At 45.3% G+C, this 21,714-nt stretch overlaps 1 protein-coding gene across 4 annotated transcripts in view; it reads left to right on the top strand.

Moving 5' to 3' along the window:
• Positions 1–21,714, top strand: part of RNF130 (ring finger protein 130) — a 142,166-nt gene that overhangs the window by 95,232 nt on the left and 25,220 nt on the right. For 2 of the 4 annotated variants that reach the window (XR_007127346.1, XM_047729214.1), the window contains exon 7: positions 754–958. Coding sequence is in view for 3 of the 4 variants with exons in the window: in XM_047729214.1 (XP_047585170.1) it covers positions 754–958 (205 nt within the window). In the remaining variant the exon portion in view is untranslated. Of the gene's footprint in view, positions 1–753; positions 959–4,093; positions 4,188–10,824; positions 11,020–21,714 lie in introns of those variants that run through there. The other 2 variants (XM_047729213.1, XM_047729215.1) reach the window with 2 other exon arrangements.

The following is a 21,714-nucleotide window of genomic DNA, read 5'->3' as shown; positions in this document are numbered from 1 at the left end:
AATCTAGAGCAGTTCTTCTACCCAGGAAGCCATTGCTGTGGGTCTCGTTGGCTGTCACTTCTCCATTCTTGAGCTCCTCTCCACCATCCTTCCCCACTCTGCTTCCAGTGCCGTCTGCCGGAACTGAAGGCTGCTGGGGAAACCAGATAGCCATCTTGCTACCTTAGGAGACTTCCGCACCCATTTTTTAGTGGGTAGGCTTTGGCTCAGGGCAGCTCTCTACCTCTCCTTCAGGGCCAGATGCTTCGATTTTGAAACCAATGGTTTACCCACAACTCAAAGGTCTTTTCACCGTTGATCTACTCTTGGTCGTGTGCTTTCCTTGTGTCTAAAGGTAGAAGATATTTTAAAACTTTTTCAGAGCAGGGCATTTCAGAGAAGTTAGTAGGAGGAAAGCAGTATTTGATTTTCTCTGCCCTCCCTTAGCATTACTGGAAGACCCAGAGTGAGGCGTTTTCCTGTTTGTCATTTAGCTGTGTCCCCCAGAGCTTGTCATCTCTTCGTGAGTCTCAAGTGTCCAGTTTTCTCAGCTCTGCAGTGGATTTTGGTTTCCTTTGTATCATGTTTGGGGGGAAATCATCTGTTTCTTTTAAAGGAAAATTCTTGGGTGAGAAAGGGTAAATGGGGAAAGAAATGAGAGGAAGTCACATGGAAAAAAAACCTTAAAGTCTTTCAGCGGGGTGTCAGACATTTAGAATTTTGTCAGAGATTTGCTATGCTTCTAAATACTCTTAATCTGGGAATGTTTTGCAGCCAAATTTGCCATGTACTGATAACGTAGCGTTTGACATGGAAAGGCTCACCAGAACCCAGGCCGTTAACCGAAGATCAGCCCTAGGCGACCTCGCCAGCGACAACTCCCTAGGCCTTGAGCCACTTCGAACTTCGGGGATCTCGCCTCTTCCTCAGGACGGGGAGCTCACTCCCAGAACGGGAGAGATCAACATTGCAGTAACAAGTAAGTGGGGCCCTATACCCAGGCGCAGGGCAGGTTTGCTGCTGCGGCTTGGTGTGTGTTGACTGCTCCAGACTGCAGAGGAAGGAGGCAGTCACCCAGGCCAGGGAGTTAATCTGTAACGGAGGAAGTGACAGATACTGCTGTTGAAACGGGTATTTGGGAAGACAGACCTTTCCTTGTAATAAGGAGCATGTGGATTTGTGTGTACTAAGTCAGAACAGCTGCCGTCTGACAAGTTGTCTCGGTAGCTGTACAGACACCTGCTTTGATGACTGCCTTGCCCACGGGTGTTGGAAGCGGTCACACTGGGATGCGACACGGGGTGTCACGTGTGGTGTCACCAGCCTCAAGCACCAGGCTGCAGGCGACTTTGTGTAAAGCCAGGGCAGAATCTGAACACAGAGGTGAACAGCTCCGGGGAAGTTGAGACGTCCTGTTGCTGCTCACTTCACTTTATGAAGTCTGGTGTCTTGGCACTTCCCTCTTTGGGGTCACTGTATCTGGGGCGGGAAAAAGCCAAACGGGGATGTGCTTTTAAAAACGCTCTCACTAGGCTGGAATGTCTTGCGGGGTGAAGTGTTGCCGAGGAGAGACGTGGCGCTCCGAGTATGTTGATGGCCAAGACTGAAGGACAGTGTGCGTGGGCCGGCCGGCGTGTGTGTGTGTGGGGGCCCTGTGGGCGTTCACCCTGTAACAAGCCAGCTGTCCCCTTCAGTTCCATCCTCTATGTGGTCTCTCCATCTAACCGCCTCTCTCCGCGCTCCTTGTCACCACTGTGGTGCTGCCTTCCCAGTGCGTGCTGTCGCTTGCTGTCGCTTCCAGCCCTAAGCCCCGCGAGGCCGCGGCACGGAGTAAGCCGTCACAAAGGATTTTTCCTCCATGTAGTAAGGCATGTGTGGGCTGCTCAATTGCAGTGCACATGTTTCCCACTGACCAGAGATTAGTAGTCATGAACAGTGTCCCAGCTTTTGTGCTATCATTTGTCTAAACTCAAGGAGACTTCATTCAGTTATAAAACAAGGAAAAGTATTCTTCTATGCAGTTTGACTCATTTCCTACCACGTCCCAGCAATTTGTTTTAACAGCTTTTCATGTTTTCAGGTTTTAGGGGGTAGATTTTTAAAAACTGACCCAATAGCAATAAAGGAAACAGGTTGTTTATCAATGAGTTTTTGTAGGCTCCTCACTGATTGACATTTATTGAGCACCTACTACTACATTAAGTTCTTATCCCATTATATTTTATGCCGAAATGCCCTTTCAAAATCTTACATTTTGATGATTAAAAAAATGTTACTTCGAAAAAAAAAAAATGTTACTTCGTGTATCAAATGAATCACCTTTAGTGGAATTGACACTTGTTAATCAATTCATGTGGTTAAATTAACCCAAAGCAACCTCACCTTTCCCTCAAAGTTCTGTAGTGTCCCAGCATCCACTGTGCAAGGCACTGTGCTAAGTACCCAGTGGGGTGGGCAGGGCTGACCAGGGGCCCGGCTGCTGCCAGAATGTCCCTGGGCCCACAGGGGATCATTGTGGTTGCACCTGCTTCTTTTTGGTTACTAGTTTTTATAACCTAAATGCCATGGGTCTGTGGATGGTCTGTTCCGAATGCAGAAACATGGAACTTGCAGCTCTAAAACGCAGTCTACTTATCATGTATAAAGGTCTCTGAGAAGAAAAAATAAAGAAAGAACACCAAGTGAAGCGTCTTGATCCTGATGACCAGTCATCTCTTAATTTTTTTCAAATGCCAGTGTCCATTTTTCCTAACTTAAAATCCACGCAGGTAAAGATGGCCAATTTGGTATCGGTTCTTAAATGTTCATTTTTTTACTTAAAACCTTATAAATTCACTGTACTCATGAGGAATTTATAATCCAGGAAGCAGTGGCAGCACTACTACCAAAAAAGAAACAGTTTGCTAAGCATTTTAATAGTATAAAACAAGATGGCTGATGCTCATAGAACAAACTCATCATCCTGGAGCCCTGAAGGGCAATTCTTAACCTTTTGAAGATCACCACCTTTAAAATCCAATGAAAATATAAGAACCTTTTTCTAGAAAAATTCCTAGGAACTCATAGCTTTGCATATCTGTGGGACTGGTGGACACCAGATTGAGAACATGCGTGTTACACGCTCTGCTTCCGCGTGTAAACTTTGGGCATTCCAAGGCCGAGTGTCTTCCAGCTGCCCCACTGCCGATACAGAGGGGCTTCGCTGTGAGCCACTTTGTTAAACCTGCCCCGGGTAGCATAGACTCTAGGAAATGTTTTGTAGTGAACACTCACTAGGAAGTCAGGATTGGTTCACAAGTTATTTTGGAGGTTTTCAGTTAAAGAATGTTTGTGGAACATTATCTTGATAGCATGGGCTTTCAAGAGAAGGGAAAACATTAACTGACTTCCTGGATCTAGAAGGAGGCTAGCTGAAAACTCTAGAGTTCTGCGTACCAGAGATTTTCAACCCTCTGATGGGCCAGCTTTCTGGTGAGTCACCTGCTTGACACAGCCAGAGCCACTTTGCCGGTGAGGGTGGGAAAGGCAGTCCTTTCCAGGAGACACCAGTATGGTGTCCTTCTTACATAAAGGCTGTAAGTAAGCCCAAGCCCAGGAGAAAAGAAAGACCAGAAGACCAGCCTGCGGACTGCATGGAGTGCCCCCAAGACTTCTGGGACCCCTACTCCGTATTTATAAGCCTTCCGCTAAGAATGAGTGACACAACCACGCAGAAGTAACAGAACGAAGAAGGAAAGGTTATAGAAGTGTGGCTAAGTCTACCGTGCTGTCGTGTAAAGCAGCAATTTAAAAATCTCTGTCCACGTGCGATCTGATAGACCTGTTTCTCCTGCACGCTTTTCGGTGGCCACACTCCTCACAGACGTCAGGACCTTAACTGGAAGAACTGTCCGGGCCATGCTTTCCTTTCTCCCTTGCAGCTCTCACCACTACCTCCACTAACCTTCTCCAGTTAGTAGCTCTCTGGCAAACCTCCTCCTGCTTCACTTCCTTGGGCCAGTCTTGGCTTACACCTCCGTTGACGTCTGCTTCGTTGCATTTGAGGGAAATGTTGACATCGATTTGACTTAAGCCTTCTCCCCAGAGTGATTTCCTCCCTTTCCTTTGTCAACAGAAGAATGGTTTATTATTGCCAGTTTTGGCCTCCTCAGTGCTCTCACACTCTGCTACATGATCATCAGAGCCACAGCTAGCTTGAATGCTAATGAGTAAGTAACAAATTATTTTTTGGATTGCATGTGCCAGATGACCCCAAGAAAACTTGTAATTTTCATAAAGCTGGTGAAAATTGGCTCCCACCAGTTGCATAGTGATCCTGATGATATCATACCTAGCAGAGTAAGGTATTTCGTGACTATGTACTTGTAGTCAGGATGCAGATCGGGAGGTCACCTTGCTCAGCAACACGAGCTCCCGGGAGGAAAGATCTAGGGGCTTTCGCTAGCCACAGCATAGAGGACAGCAGCTGTGTGATGCAGACGACCAAGGGCGCCCGTACAGTCACGGGATATCAAGAAGGTCCATGTCCTGATCATTGGCAGGAATAGGCCCAGCAGACTTTACCTGGATTCTTACATACGTAGCTTTTGACGGAACACTGGCACCCTGACCTGGGGTCGAGGGACAGTGACGTGGATGTGTAGCCTGCAAGAAAGAAGCAATCAGCAAGATCCGCTGTTTCCAAATATTGGGAAGACTGTCAGGGGGAGAACAAAATAAGTGTCAACTATATTTCGGTGGGGCAAAATGAGGACCAGAGGGCAGGGGACAGGAAGGTGGATTTCATCTCAGGGAAAGGAAGACCCACCTGTCAGCCAGGCCCCCGCACCAAGAGACAGTTTGCCATGGGGAGTGCTCAGGACGAGACGTGTTACCTATCAGGGCTGCTGGAGGTCAGAGGTTTTGAGGCTAAACTGGGCTAGCTGACTGTCGAGGTCCATTTTGATCCAGCAGTATTCTAGGAGCTGCTTTCCAAGGGGGTAAGATGCAGGAAAGGTTTTTGGTTTTGTTTGTTTTGTTTTTAATTTAGGTCATTTACCGTAAGGTTTTATTGAGTTCTTTCTTCTACCAGTATTTGTGAAAACTCATCAGAGGTAAAAGTGTCCCTGGAACACAGCCCAGATACAGACCTGAATTAGCACCACTGGAATTCATGTGCTCGCCACACGCACTTATGTCCTGGCATTTTGACAGATTAGTAATAACCAGCCAAGCCCTTGTAATTGATTTAATTGAATGCTCATTGCCCAGCTGTGGAAATAAATGGGCAAGTAACCCCCACTTACAGTGACATGATTTTATTATCTCTAACCTGACCTGTTGACTAGATACTTGTAAGACGTGCCCTTAGGCATCCCTGCCCCTAGCTCACACTGGGAGGATGCCATGGTCGGTCGCCATCCTTCAGCCTGCAGGTGTGTGCTCAGCTGCTCCTCCCAACAGGTCAGCCCACCTGACACAGGCTGACTTCAGCTTAGCACAGTGTTCACTGCTCAGACCCTAGAGTTAGACGTAACCTGGGTTTGAATCCCTGCTCTTCCATTGTCTGCTTGGGAGGCCTGGGCAGCTGTATTTCTCAGGAAGCTCATTTTAGTCCTGCAGAAAATAACAACAGGACGACATCATTAGGTGTTACGAAGTAGCATATAAAGTGCTTAGCACAGTGCCTGGTACATAGTAAGTGCTCAGTAAATGTTAGCTTAGCAGTTCCACTGAGAATCTTCCAGGGTCCTGGGAACGAGATGACCGTCTCCCTGCCTTTATCATTCGGCAAATGAATTTAATTTTCTTCCAGGAAATAATATTGAATCACAGGATCTCCATGAGTCCTGTGATTCAGCCCTCCGTTTGGAAGGAAATACTGATTTTGCCTGCAGTCACCTCTTTCGCTTCCTCTCACAGTGACCCCATCAGCTAGCTGATGGTGTAAGCCCCCTCCTTAAGACTTTCGCAGATGAGCAAAAACCAGTCACAGCGGATAGAGGCACTCCAGGCACTTGTAGAGAACTATTAAGGGACCTCACAGTTGCCTTGCTGCCACCCAGGACCTGCCAGAGGCTCGAGTCACACATCAGTCAGATGGTTTAGAGAAGGCTCAGTAGACGTGTTACCTTGTAGAAATCAAAGTCCCTGGGCCATGATAGTTGAGCTCCACGCATAAATGGCTGTCTGACTCAGTCTCAGCATCCATCCTAGATCCGTTTCTGAAGCCAGCCCTTCTCCCAGTAGCCTTCGCAGAGGGTTGATACCGAAGTTGTCCATCCAAATACTGTTTCTGTGCCTTCAGTCAGAACAACTCTGAAGGATGATTTTCATGATCCCATGGAGAGAGAGCGAGAAAGAGAGTGAGTGAGTGTGAGTGTGTGTGTGTGTGTGTGTGTGTGTGTGGACACACATGGATGCATGAAAGAACGGTCACCAAGATATGAATGGTGATTATCTAAATTTAGTAAGATTTGGGGTGATGTTTTTCTCTCCTATTGTGCTTTTATGGGTTGGCTTTTTTATGTAAGATGAATTACTTAATATTTTAAAGGGCCTCTTAATTGTGGAGGATCAAAGAAAGACAGTAGTCACTCTTACTCAGTGTCTCCTTCCCAAGAATGTTGATGAAAAATTCCTAGGTCATTTTAATTCCACAGAAATGTTTATATAAGCAAGTAAATTTATAATTAATCTTCATTAATGAATTCTTTGAAATCTATCTCACTTCCCTTTTTTGTCTTTACCAAAAACTAACAGCCAAAATGAGATTGTCTTTTCAGTTGAATTGCTGTTTGATTTTCTAGGTGACCTCATCCATGAGTGAGATAGTCTTCTATATGAGTAGAGTCCATCTTTTCCCATGTGAGCGATTTATCCTGGAAGTTGATAGCAAAATTCACCTCCCCACATTACCTCCCATCCTGGTTTACTCTTCTGTCAGCAATACCCTGAACTTGTGTATTGTGACTGCAGCAGGACCTTGACCCACTCCAGTCCCTGGTGAAAGCCAGTGGGCAGGAGGCAGCAGTGTGGGCCCTGTGTGAAGGCAGACGTGCGGAGGCCAGGCGAGCCGGCCTGGCTTCGGTGTGGGTGCTGCTGCCCCGCCACGGGATAGAGGCTCGGCTGCCTCCCTCACCACACTCCGCACCCGCGCCGTTACCCAGGGCTTGACCTGACACTGGTGCCTGATGGGAAGTCACTCCCCTCCCAGTGTGTCAAAATACTATTAAAATACTCACCATGACTAATTGTGCTTTAATTTTTTAACATGGCAAACAACTCTAGTGAATGTTGAGGCTTTGCAAATATAAATAGAAAAGTAGTCAAAGAAGCAGATATACGCAAGGTTAATTTATTTATTGTCTTCTCATACCCCGTTTCTTAGTACCTCAGTAGGCAGTGTTAGCGAACTTCAGTTCCCAAAGGGGGTTTGTTGCTCTACCTCATTATTCAGAAAATCTCATTAAGTCCCAGCGTTTATCATCTTCCAGTCATATCAGTCGATTTTCCCCTCAACGTAAGAAAAGTGTATGTTTTCATTGTTGTTATTTGAGGCACAAGTTGTGAGACAAGGAAGAGGACGTAGGATTTTGAGCTGACTGGGAGGATCGGATGGGTATCCTCCACCGTGTCCTTTCTCAGTTCCTAGGTTCTGATTCCTAGAACTCATGCCCGAGGATCTGCCCAGGAGTGTAACCCAGACATTCAAGATCCAAAACCATCTCAGCAGGAGGAAATGAACTTGATGTGGTTCACGTACAGTAACTGGAACAAACATAAAATCCCGCAGCATAACCCGAGGCCGGGAGCCCTAGCTCTGCCCCAGGTCAGAGCCATCCCCACCAGTATGCCTGGTGAGCCAGCTCCCCCAAGGCAGAGCAATAGAGACATGAGCCCGATCAGAGGAATGGGTGTGTCTATTTTACTCTCTGTTCAGTATTTCTGAATTGTTCTGTTCACACTCTTTTTTTTTTTTTTTTTAAGATTTATTTATCTTGGAGAGAGTGAGCAGACGAGGGGCAGAAGGAGAGGAAGGGAGAGAATTTCAAACAGACACCCTGACGCAGGGCTCAGTCTCACAACCCTGAGATCATGACCTGAGCCGAAACCAAGAGTCAGACGCTCAACCAGCTGAGTCACCCCAGGTGCTCACACTCTTAAGAACACTGGCGTGTTTCAGTATAAAAGGATCTGAAAATGGAATCATTTTGATGTCTTGGGGATGCTTGGGTTAGAAGAGAGGAATTGAGGATCATGTGAGGGATGTCTCCAAGTATTTGAAGGGCCCCCAAAGATGACAAGAACAGCTCCTGTTCACTGAACACCTCCCACCAACTCCCTCCCATGCGGGGCCCTGGGCGACACCCAGCAGAGTCCCGTGGGGACCAACCAGTGCAGGCAGAGGGTGGGTTTACGTGGGGTTCGGGAGCTCTGGGGCACCCGCAGGAAAGTAGAGCGCCGCCAAAGACTAAGAAGAGCTTCATGCCAGTTGGCAGGGCCCATCCGCGACTGGGGTGCCCTGAAAGCTAGGAAGTTGCTAGGACCTAATGCAGACAGAAACGAGCTGCAGGCTGGCCCTGTTCGGAGGCAGACCCCACAGCCTGTGGGGGGTAAGAGTCTCCTTCCAGTTCTGAGAGCCCTTCTTCAGTTGTCTGTCCTGAAGGGTCCTTTCCTTGGATGGATCCGCGCCCGACGGGAGGGGTCACGTGCCCTAATGGCTGGCTGCCTCTTTTAGAACCTGAAGTATCAGGATCAGTGACTTTAAAACTCTTTTTTTTTTCCTTACCACCTGCTGCTATAAGAACCGCATTTTACATTGTGGGACCCGTATCCGCATGTGTGTAACTGGACAGGTTTCACGGACGTTTTCCTCAGCATGTGCAGTGTCCACTGATCTTTTCTCTGCACCTGGTTGTTAAGGCTGCTCGGGACCCCACGTTGCTCTCATGGTCCAGTAACAGGCGGCAGGTTGCGGTTTGAGAAACAGACCTAAAACCTGAATTTCTGGTTCTCAACCGAGTACCTCTGGCTTCCACCGGCACCCATGGCGGATTATTTATTTTTTCCAAGGCAGCCTTCATGTAGCAATGCCAGCGAAGCTTTGAACTTGCCCCCATATCCTCTTCTTTCTGTTAGTACTGACTTTTCCTTTTGGTCACTCGGAGCATAAGACATATACACAAAATAACCTGGGGGCCAGAGGGGCTGGGGGATCCCCTGAGAAACACCCCAGGAAGAAGGGCTTGTGGTTCAAGCCTGTGTTTCTGGGCCCACCTCTTTACGCTGCTTATCTGTGAACGCTCCAGAGAGACATTTAAGGGCTCTGTGTCACATGGTGGAAGGAGATAGCTGGCTTTCTGGAAGTGTGAACTTTGATGGGACTTCTGCTCTGTCTCCATAGTGGTCATTTCTAGTTTTCACAAGTACCTTTTATCTTGTGGCTGCATTAGTTTATAGTTCCTTAGAAGAACAGCCAAATAAATTAGGTATAAAAATCTTGGTTCACCCATTCAAAGTTCTGACCTCTAATACCTGATTTCTCTGAGGAAGTTTTATAAAATCAGTGCATGATCTTCAGCAGAGCTGCAGTGAACAGTCAGGTCCGGAGCTCTATGAGGAGTGGTGAGTGGCCTTTCTGCGGCTCATTCAGTGTCCCCAGCACCCCCAGGCACCAGGCCTCACCCTGCAGGGGCGCTGTGGGGCAGGGGCTGTCCTGCACGGGGCTCAGGCTTACGGTGCCCACTGAAGGGACGGGAGAGCCTACAGCCGGGGCCCAGCCACTCGGGGACGTAGAGGCAACAGAACTGCCAGTGTGGCCCAGGGGAGTCGTCAAGGGCTTCCTGGAGGAGGTGACTCAGGAACCAGGCTGGGCATAATTAGGGCACAAAGAGGAAAAAGTAGAGCAGAGTCAGGGAGTTGTGGGTTTGATGTGTCTGCTGGAAGCAGTGGTGTTGGTAGGCCAACTGCAGAATTTGGACTGGGTTCTTGTAAATAGCAGGCAGTGTGTCAGGCCTTTGTTTTCAGCAAAAAGAGGATCTCTGTGGCTGAGAAGTCGCTCTGGCTTGTAGAGACTGGAAGCAGGAAGATGGGTGAGGTGAAATACTGAGCTGAAGGAGGAAGTCATGAGGAGGAGAGGAAATCAAGAGGGAGCGATGACCAGAGATGAAGAGGTCAGGAACGCAGATGTAGAACCGGACAGAGAGGAGAGGAGAGAAAGCACCGCTAAAGACATGAATTGGGAACCAAGGAAGTGAACCAGCTGTGCAAGGCTTCGGGGAGCTAGGGCAGTCCCACAGAGCCAGGCTGAGGGGAGCAGCGTTAGCCCAAGACCACGGATTCCGTCAGGCTCCCCACTGAGGGACGTGCGCACACGCAGTCTGGGCAAGTCCACCAAGAGGGCCCTCCCCACTGGAAGCCTGTCCTCTGCAGAATTCGTATCACAGTAAAGACTGACATTCTTGTTTGAGGCGTAAATGGGGGATCCTGTTGCAAAGACACAGACCTAGATTTCAGGACACACAGCCCTGAGAACATGCATCAAACCAGGAAAAGTTGTAAATGATGCAGTAACTGTCTCCTTATTGCTAAACAAGATGCTGTTAGCCTGGGCTTTTCCCCGCAGTCCCGCTGGGAGTACACACACACGTGTAAGGTGACTGAGCCACTTGACCACAAATCTGAAGCTGCTGAGTTCAGGAAAGTGCCAGGAGCTGACTGGCTTTATCCAGCGGGGCTGGGAAGGCGTTGGGGACAGCCCAAGGCCACCCTTCAGTGAAGATCACTTTCTCTGTTATTTTAAAATATTGGCAACTCTCCTTTAACTAATTCTTGACCTCTTTTTTTTTTCCTTTCATTCCACAGGGTAGAGTGGTTTTGAAGAAGAAAAAAAAAACTGCTTTCTGACTGATTGCCTTGAAGGAAAAAAGAACCTATTTTTGTGCATCATTTACCAATCATGCCACACAAGCGTTTATTTTTAGTACATTTTATTTTTTCATAAAATTGCTAATGCCAAAGCTTTGTATTAAAATAAATAAATAATAAAATAAAAAAAGACCATGCTGTCGAGTGTTATTGACCCACTCATGTCCCGAAGGCCGACCTGGAGATCACATACACCGGATTTCGTGTGCATGTGTTCCAGAGAGAGAATGTGTTCACGAGTCCCCGCAGAAGGAACGGTGACACTGTTGGCATTTTCACATGGTACTGACCACGCCCCAGTGAGATTGGAGCATAGGCACATCCTTCGCAGTAATGCCTGCCTGGACCCTCGGTGGGGTTCCTCCGTCTCCCTTTCTTCAGAGTCAGCGTCATCTCTGAGACTCTTACTACTTCATCAGCCCCACAGCAGCAGAGACATTCAGCCATGATGCACGCCACCGCATCCCTTGTGCCTGGTAGAGTGCTTTTGCACATAGTAAGTGCTCAATAAATATTGGTGGGATGAAGGAATGAGCCTAAGGAAAATTTTCCAGAACACACACTGATTAATAATAAATTACATCTGTCCAAGATGGGTTTCCACTTGGTTTGTACAGTATTCTTTAAAAAAACAAAACTAAACAAAAAAAAAAAACAGCAAATTCTAAGAAGCTGGAAAAGAGCAATTTTACAAGCGTAAATGAAATATTTTTGCTGTGTTATTGAGGAAAATGTTGAAATATTTTACGTTCTGTTGCATTCTGTGCTTGAGGGGCTATCGGTATGTGTGAACATTTTGAGCAATGAATTCTCCACCTTTTACTTCAGGATCTCTGAGAGATGAGAACTTACTCCCACTGGTAACTAACCCCAGTCATTCTCCAGCCAGTAGGGGGTGAAGGTTTTTATCTTTCGATTAACACACCATAAAAATTAACCCTTGCAAAGGATAAGCCATTTCAGTGGTTTTTAGTATATTCACAAGGTAGTGCAACCATCTATCTAATTCCAGAACATTTGCATCACCCCCAAAAGAAGAAGCCCTATACCCAAGAGCAGTAACCTCTCAGCCCTCCCGTCCCCCTGCCAGCCTGGAAACCACAAATCTGCTGTCTGTCTCTCTGAATCTACCCGTTCTGGACTTTTCATAGAAATGGAATCATATAGTATGTAGTCCTTTTCATCTGGCTTCTTTCACATAGGATAACATCTTCAAGTTTTCCCATTGCAGCTTGAATCCTGCTGGTTCTTTTTTGTGGCTGAGTAATATTTCGTCATATGGACGCATTCCACATTCTGTTCATCCACTCTTCCAGTGATGGACATTCGTTGTTTCCCTCTTTTGGCTACCATGAATCATATTGCCGTGAACATCAGTGGACAAAGTTTCTGTGAATATTATCTTTTCAGTTCTCTCAAGTCTGTCCCTAGGAGTGGAATTGCTGGGTCATGTCAAAATGTTCTCCAGAACAGCTGTAGTTGCATGTTCCCGCCAGCAGTGTACAAAAGTTCGTGTCTCCACATCTTCACTAGCACTTACTATTTTCCTTTTTAAAACCATCTCGTTACAGTTTTGATTTGCATTTCCCTAATGACTAATGATGTTGGGCAGCTTTTCCTGTGCTTGTGGCCCCCTGAATGTCTTTAGAAAAAGTCAGTTTCGAATCCTTTGCCCATTTTTTTTTTTGATTGGGTGGTATTTTGTTGTTGCGTTCTTTATATGTTCTAGATTACTAAGCCCTTACCAGATATATGGTTTATAAATACTTTATCTTATTCCTTAAGTTGTTTGCTTTCTTGATAGTATCTTTCAAGATACAAATTTTTAATTTTGATGAAGCCCAGTTTATCTGGGTTTTTTTCTGTTTTTTTTCTTTGGTTTGTGTTTTAGGGATCATGTCTAAGAAACCATTGCCTAATTCAAGGTGACAAAACCAACAGTTCTATCGTTTAGTTTTCTTGTATTTGGGTCTTTGACCCATTTTGAGTTAATACATGTATATGGTGTGAGGTAGGGATCCACATTCATTCCTTGCATGTGGCTATCCATTTATCCCAGTACCATTTGCTGGACAAATTATTCTTTCCCCCCTTGGAGTGGTCTTGGTACCCTTGTCAAAAGTCAGTTAACCATAATATATGAGTTTATTTCTGGATTCTCAATTCTATTCCACTGGTCTCTCTTTCTGTCCTTGTGTCATTATCATATGATATTGATTACTGTTGCTTTGTAGTAAGTTTTTTTTTATTATTTTTTTTTAAGATTTTATTTATTTATTTGACAGACGGAGACCACAAGTAGGCAGAGAAGTAGGTAGAGAGAGAGGAAGGGAAGCAGGCTCCCTACTGAGCAGAGAGCCCAATGCGGGGCTCGATCCCAGGACCCCGAGATCATGACCTGAGCTGAAGGCAGAGGCTTTAACCCACTGAGCCACTCAGGCGCCCTGTTTGTAGTAAGTTTTTTTTTGTTTGTTTTTTTTAAGATTTTATTTATTTATTTGACAGACAGAGATCACATGTAGGCAGAGAGGCAGGCAGATAGAGAGAGAGAGAGAGGAGGAAGCAGGCTCTCCACTGAGCAGAGAGCCCGATGCGGGGCTCGATCCCAGGACCCTGAGATCATGACCTGAGCCGAAGGCAGAGGCTTTAACCCACTGAGCCACCCAGGCGCCCCTGTAGTAAGTTTTTAAATTGGGAAGTGTGACTTCTCCCAACCTTGTTCTTCTTCAAGATTGTTCTGGCTATCCAGGATCCATTGCATTTCCATATAAATTAAGATCAGTTTTTCAGTCTCTGCAAAAATGCCACCTGGCATGTTGATAGGGATTATGCTGAATCTGCTTTGTTTTAGGTAGTAGTGTCATCTTAACAATATTAAGTCTTTTGAGGTGCCTAGGTGGCTCAATAAAGTTAAGCATCCTTCTCTTGATCTCATCTCAGGTCTTGATCTCAAGATTGTAAATTCAAGTCTATGCTGGGCATGGAACCTACTTAAAATTTCTTTTTTCTTTTTAAAAGATTTTGTTTATTTATTTGATAGAATCACAAGTAGGCAGAGAGGCAGGCAGAGGGGGTGGGAGGAAGCAGGGATGCTGAGCAGAGAGCCCAATGCGGGGCTTGATCCCAGGACCCTGAGATCATGCCCTGAGCCCAAGACAGAGGCTTTAATCCATTGAGCCACCCAGGAGCCCCCCCAAAAATTTTTTTTAATTAAATATATATATATATATATTGGGGCACCTGGGTGCCTCAGTCAGTTATGCATCTGACTTCAGCTCAGGTCATGATCTCAGGATCATGAGATCGAACCCTGCTTCAGGCTACCTGCTCAGCAGGGAGTCTGCTGCTACCTCTCCCTCTGCCCCTTTCCCCATTCATTCTTTCTCTGCCTCTGTCTGTCTCTCAAATAAATAAAATCTTTTAAAAAACAGTAAAATTTAAAATGGTCTTTCAATCCATGAACAAAGGATATCTTTCTCCATTTATTTAATTTCTATAGAAATATGATTGATTTTTGTACATTGATCTTGCATTCTTGCTGAACTCATTTACTAGGACTAATGGTCTTTTAGTGGATGCCTTAAAATTTTCTATATAAAAAGTCATCTCTTTGGCAAATATAGTTTTAACTTCTTTCTTTCCAATCTGGATGGCTTTTATTTTATATTCTTGCTTAATTGACCCTGGCTAGACCTTCCATTAGTAGAATGTTGAACAGAAGTGGAGCAAACAGATATCCATGTGTTGTTTCTGATCTCAGGGAGAAAGATTTCAGACTATCACCATTGAGTATGATGTTAGCTGTGGGATTTTCATAGATGCCCTTTTTCAGATTGAAAAAAGTTCCCTTCTAGTTCTAGCTTATTGAGTGTTTTTATCATGACTTTTGGATTTTGTTAAATGCTTTTTCTATGCCTATTATAATGATTATGTGTTTTGTCCCTTATCATAATAATATATTATATTGATCAATTTTCATAGTGTTGAATCAACCTTGCATTCCTGGGATAAATCCCAGTTGGTCACAATGGGACTATGTTTTTATATGTTGCAGATTTCAGGTTGCTGGTATATGTTGAGGAATATGCATCTATATTCATAAAAGGTATTGGCCTATAATTTTCTTGTGATGTCTTTCTCTGGCTTTAGTATCAGTGTAGTGCTGGCCGCATATAATGAATTAAGTAATTCCTCCTCTGCTGTTTTTTGAAAAGTTTGAGAAGGATTGGTGTTAATTCTGTATAATTATTTGGTAAAATTCAATAGTAAAGCCATTTGGCTGTGGACTTTTCCTTGTGGGAAGTTTTTTGATTACTGACTCTCCCTCTCTTTACCTTTTATATATCTATTCATATTTTCTATTACTAATTAAGTCAGTTTCTATAGTTTTATCTCTGTAGTAATAGGTCTCTTTCATCAAGGTTGTCTCACTCATTGGGATACAATTGCCTGTAAGATTCCCTTATGACCTTTTAAAATTCCTGCAATGTTGGTAGTAATGTCCCCTCTTTCATTCCTGATTTTAGTAACTTGAGTCCTTTTTTGCCTAGTCAATCTAGCTAAAGGTTTGTAAATTTTGACCTTTTCAAAGAACTAACTTTTGGTTTCATTGATTTGCCTATTTTTCTATTCTCTGTTTCATTAATTTTTGCTCAGATCTTTGTTATTTTCTTCCTCTGCTTGCTTTGGGTCTAGTTTTGTTTGTTCTTTTTTCTTAAAGTAGAAAATTAGGTTATTAATTTCGGGTCTTTCTTACAAGCGTTTACAACTATAAATTTTCGTCTAAGCAGTTTTGCCCATCCATAAGTTTTGGTATATTGTGCTTTTTGTATCATTTATCCTAGAGTATTTTCTACTTTCCCCTGTGATTTCTCTTTTGATTCATTGGTTATTTAGAAATATGTTGTTTAAACCCCACATGTTGGAGTGAGTGCCTGGGTAGCTCAGTTGGTTAAGTGTCCAACTATATTTCAGCTCAGGTCATGATCTTGAGGTTGTGGGATCCGGCCCTCATTGGGCTCTACACTGAGTGCAGAGTCTTAGTATCCCTCTCCCTGTGATTCTCCCTCCACTTGTGCTTGCTCTCTCACTCTCTCTCAAATAAATTAAATCTTTAAAAAAAAAAAAACTTAAAAAAATACATGAATTTCCAAAACTTCCTTTTCATACAGGTTTCTAATTTCATTACCTTATGGTTGGAGAATATGCTTTGTATGATTTTGATCATTTTAAATACATTTAGGCTTGTTTTATGGCCTGACATATAGTCTGTCCTGGATAATATTCCATGTGAACCCTGAGAAAAAATATATATTCTACTGAATAAAGTGCTCTGTAACATCTGTTAGTACTATTTGGTTAATAGTGTTATTCAAACCTTTTTGTTCCTCTTTTGTCTGCTATCTTGTTCTACCTATTATTGAAAATGGGGGGGGGTGCCTGGGTGGTTCAGTTGGTTAAGCATATGCCTTTAGCTCAGGTCATGAGCCCAGGGTCCTGGGATCAAGCCCCTTATTGAGCTCCTTGCTTGGCAAGGAGCCTGCTTTCCCTCTCCTTCTGCCTGCAGCTCCCCCTGCTTGTGCTCCCTGTCTCTCCCTCTCTCATTCTCTGTCAAATAAATAAATAAATCTGAAAGAAAGAAAGAGAAAGAGAGAGAAAAAGAAAAGAAAGAAATGAGATATTGAAGGCTCCAGTGATTATTACTGAATTTTATGTTTCTCCCTTTAGTTGTATTAGGTTTTGCTTTATGTATTCTGGGGCTCTGTTGTTAGGTGCATATGGGGTTAAAGGATTTCTAGAAGCTACAGAGGTTATTCAGTACATCTTAATCCCTTGAGATTGACTGGTTCAGTTGCTCTCATGATATTTCCAGCCAACTCTGTGCTAGAGAGTTCAGACCTTATTCTCTTGACTGGGCAGCGTTGAGGCTGACTTCTTCCTTAATACCTACAATTTTTTTTTTTCTTCAAGCAGATTTTCATAAACTAGTAAGATAATTCCTCCCCACCTCACTTTATCCCAGTGAAAATTAATTTGGTTTGTTGTCTTTGCTCTCTCCTTCCCATTTATGGTGAATTCTTATTTTCCTTCATCAGCAGTCAGGAGATGTAGGACTGTTTAATGACCATGCCATCGTCTCTATTAGTGTACTTTCACCCTTTTCACATTATATCAAGCCCTAGCAGAGAGTAAGATTTTTTTAAATAGTAGGTGCTATTCAGGGCCAAATATAGAATTTTTACAAGAGCTAAGAAATGAAAATGAGTGAATTAAGAGAATGGAGCTTTCCATCAATCTTCGGGAAGATATATCAACCACTGACATTTGAATCTGCCGTTTTGTGGCTTTGGGATTTAATTGACTTCATTAAATTTTTATGTTTCAATTAGTCATGGTCTCTGTAACTATGAAAGTGGTGTGTCATGTATCTGCACACATGTTATCCTTTGAGTGGGCTTTTTGGTTCCTTAGAACCAGAATTTGAATTTTCATCAAAACCCAGTTGTTAATTTCTTCATAATCACAGTGCTACCAGCTAAAAAGCTTCATGAATAGAAACGATGTAGAGATTGAGTAATTTCTTGTTTATGATGTTAAAAATTAGAAAATGACTAGAAGTTAGTCTGGAGTAGATTGATAGTTCAGTTTTAAGCCCTTCTTGGAAAAACTTTGTAATCCTTAAGACATGGGTTGTTTTTGTGTTTTTGGTTTTAACACATACCCTCCCCAAAAAAGTGTTTTTCAAGAGTTTTATTTCAAGGCAGCCTCAGTGCTTACAAGGGACCAGTGGTGTGTAGGAATACAGTGGTGTGTAGTTCAAAGAGCTTCCACAGGAAAGCTGCCCGTGGGTCCTCCCTGATACTCAGTCTTTAGGCATTTATAGCCACTGAAGCCTGGTGGAATGAAATCTAACTTCTCTTCGGCCGGCTGGGTTGTAACTGTAGACTTTTTCAATAGTTGAGGAGAAAGATCCTGGAGGTTCTTTGACTTTTTATCTAGGAAAATATTTGGTAATAGTAAATTCCTTATCAAGACAACTTAAGAATAGAACCTGATAGCAACAAACAAAACAAAGATTTCAGCGGAACTAGAAACTGCTATTCTAGATCTCCTCAGTGAGGTTGAACAGGAGACAGCCAGAAGCTAGCACATGGGATGTGACAGGCACCGTGCTGAGTGGTTTACATCCATTATAATTTTTATCTTGGCGATATCCAAATCAGAGAAGAGAGAGTTACTTTCCTCTTTTACAAATGAAGAAACAAGGTTTTGAGAATGTCCAGAAACTGGGCAAAGCTCGCTCACCTATTAAGTGGCAAAGTGAGAAGGAAACCAAGGCAGCCCAGGAGCCATGTCCCTGACCCCCAGCCACCCTTCAGCCCTGAGACTGTTGGGCCAGCATTTGCTGTGGTGTGTATGGATCTTGCCCTTAAGGAATTCACGGGTTCAGGGAAAAACCAGGACGATGAATGCAGGGAACTGTTTGAGGGCTGAGCTCGCGTATGGATGCACGTTCTCTTTCTGTACGCGTGTTTATATGTATCTTTAAAGGGAATTATCATAATAATAGCTTACTATGTGGTAGGCACACTTTTAAGCATTTCACACGTTAACTCATTTAATCCTCACAACACCCTACTATTAACCCCCATTTTACAGAAAAGGAAACAAGTTTAGAGAAATCCAGTAACTTGCCAGCACTGTGTTCTAAACGCCATTCTGTTTTGCCTTAGAGAAGAATCTCACCAAATAGAAAAGTGATCATAGGATGTCCTGGCCACAGGCCCCGTGTGCACAAAGCTTGGTGGTAGGAAAGGCTGAGAAGTGTGATGGCCTTGTGTTTAGGACACAAAGCAGGGTCGGAAAGAAAGGTGTCCTGGGGCTATCACAAGATGGGTGGCTTTTCCAGTGGGGAGCCTCAAGGTGCATTTTGGAAGGTGTGAATTAGGTGCAGACTGTCTCCTGAAATTAAAATAATGGGTTTACTAAAGAAAGTAGGTAGAGGTGCTGACTTCGAGAACATCCCAGCTGAGAAGGTGCCTTCAGTAGGCAGCAGGCAAGAAATAGGACGGAAACAATGGGGCCAATGAGAAGATTCTAGAAACCCCTGGACAAGGAGATCTCCAGGGGGCGTTCACCCAGCCCGGGAGAGCATCTGCACAAGAGAGCTGCCTCAGTGCATTTAGACCCACTGGGCAGACAGAGAGAGACGGGGGAAGCACTGAGGAGTCGAAAAGGCAGGCAGAAATCATAAGAGCTAGGGCGGCCACTGAACCCGAGTTCAGACTGAGGCTAAGGGAGGGTAAAGGCAAACCCAGGTGAGGAAAAGAGGCCCAGGCTGGGTGTGCACAGGTGGTGGCAGCAGCCAGGCCAGTCACTGATGGGGCTCCAGGAAACAGGAGAAATTTAGTAAATCCGTTAAACCTATCCAGTCCCCTTACTCTTGTTTTCTTTTTCTCAAAGCTTCTCATGAAGCTGAGGAAAATACAAGGTTGGTCTCGCTTAACCAAGGGGAAAGGGGTCGCTGCACTCTGCCTCAAGACGGCACTCTTTCCCCCCAGAGGCGGGCCCTAAGCTCAAGGCACAGGCAGAAGTGGGGCGTTCAGCTGCAGTTGGGCCTGACTGACCCCTCCCTCCAGGAACCTTCTTTCCCCGTGACCCCTACACACCATACACCACACACCACCTGCGGCTGAAACGAGCAGCCGAGACCGTTGGACCAGGAAGGCTATGCAGAACTCACAAGGCACAAACAGTTTCCTTCGGTTCAGATCCTGAGAGGGGCATTTCCCCTGCTTGATCCCAACTACAGTAGAGAGCTGGGGCATCTTAGGGGTTGGGAAGGTTTATAAAGGGCAAAATCCCAAGCGGAATCCAAATGACATTTGAAACATGGCTCCGACTCATTGGGCCAGGGACCGCCGCTTGTCGCAGGGGACGTGAGAGGCCTGTGTCCCCATCACCGCAGGGCAGGCGCTCCTGCCTCGGAGCCACAGGCAGAGTCACCCACACTATTTAAATGGCATTTGTTGGGGTGCCTGGGTGGCTCAATGGTTAAGTGTCTGCTTTGAGCTCAGGTCATGATCCCAGAGTCTTGGGATCGAGCCCCACATCCAGCTCCTTGCTCGGCAGGAAGCCTGCTTCTCCCTCTCCTGTTCTCCTTGCTTGTGTTCCTTCTCTCACTGTCTCTCTGTCAAATAAATTTTAAAAAATTAAAAAAGATCTTAAAATGAATGAATGCACGCATGAATGAATGGCATTTACTGCAGAGCGGGTATACGTGCCCGCTGAGACTCGGGCTCCCAGGCTGAGCTGGGCTTCCCGCCCTTGTCCTCCGCAGTTGGAAGTCAGGTGAACAGCCCCGGGCGGATGAGGAGGTTCGCAACCACAGCACACACAGAATTCTTGCGGAGTCCCGGCCCCACTAAGCTTGGGGCAAAACAAATTGCATTTGCACCCCCTCTGAGTACTTGACCTACCCTGCGGCCCTGCTAAATGAACTGAAATGCACCAAGCAGCCGCTGCCCGGTGTTTAGATTGCTGTGCGCTGCGCGTTGAGATGTGTGGTCCGGCTGCTAGGCCGTGAACCTAGGCTCGCCCCTTCCCAGCCGGGTCGGTCTCGTAGCCTCTCCCAGCGTCAGCGTCTCCCCCTCGGAGTAAGAGTCCCAGTAGCATCTGTGAATCCACCTGGTGAGAGGTGTTGACCCATAGTACTTGTTGCTCCCCTTGGGAGGCACCTGGGTGGGTCAGGTGGTTAAGCGCTGCCTTCGGCTCAGGTCATGATCTCCAGGTCCTGGGATCGAGCCCCCCTTGGGCCTCCTGGCTGGCCCAGCAGGGAGTCTGCTACTCCCTCTCCTGCTTCTCCTCCTGCTTGTGTGCCCTCTCTCTCTCTCTCTCTTAAATGAATAAATTAAATCTTTAACAAAGAAAGAAAAAAGAATTGACCCCTAAAAGTCTATCCCGATGGGGATGATGGGAAAGCCTTGCCCCAGCAACCCCCAGCCCAAGAAGGTCCCCACCCCACTGAGGTTTTGCAGCTCGTCTCCTGCTCAACGTATGGGTCCATTGAGCACCACTGCCTTTCCCCCATGCTCCTCCAGCAGACCTCCCTTCCAGGTGAGAACTCAAGCCCTTTGAAAGGACTCTTGGAAAGGCTATCTGGCCTCAAGCACCATTTCCTGTTTTCTAAGAGGGAAGCTTGACTTGAAAATTCTAGTCATTTATCACTTTCAACAGGTGCCCCCACCACGAGGCCCAAGGCGTAGTGATAAAAGAAAGCTTTGCCACTTGTGAGCACATACAGGGGCCTGATTCTGGAGATAGAGCCTGCAGTGAGGCTAGGAATTATATGGCGAAATAGGAGAAAAGGCCTCTCAGGAGGGGGTTGGAGCCTCTACCCACAGCCAGGCACTGCCCCTCCTCCTCAGCCTCAGCTGAAGGAAATCCTTGCTGCCTCAGGATAAAGCAGGTGTGAGCATTGTCTAATTTCTTGAAGAAAGCACGAGATGCAGATTTATAGATCATACTGTTTACATTAATTATAGGAACACAGGGAGGTTTCCATAGCGAGAGTAGTCCTCATAATTTGCCAGGTCCTTCAGTTATCTAATTGGATCTCTTGGTCATAGAATAGCACTGAGCATTGAAGACCTGTCTTCACTTACATAATCTTTTTTAAATTTCTGGGAAAGGAAGAAAAGCAGTAGGAACATTGTGATTATATGAAAATCAGAGCTGTAGGGGCTCCTGGGTGGCTCAGTTGTTTAGCATCTGCCTTTGGCTCAGGTCATGATCACAGTGTCCTCCAGTGGAGGCCCGATTCAGGCT

Source organism: Lutra lutra, chromosome 5 (assembly GCF_902655055.1).
Source record: "Lutra lutra chromosome 5, mLutLut1.2, whole genome shotgun sequence".
Taxonomy (NCBI): domain Eukaryota; kingdom Metazoa; phylum Chordata; class Mammalia; order Carnivora; family Mustelidae; genus Lutra; species Lutra lutra.
The sequence above is the reverse complement of the archived record's forward strand: the minus strand, read 5'-3'. Positions and strand labels throughout refer to the sequence as shown.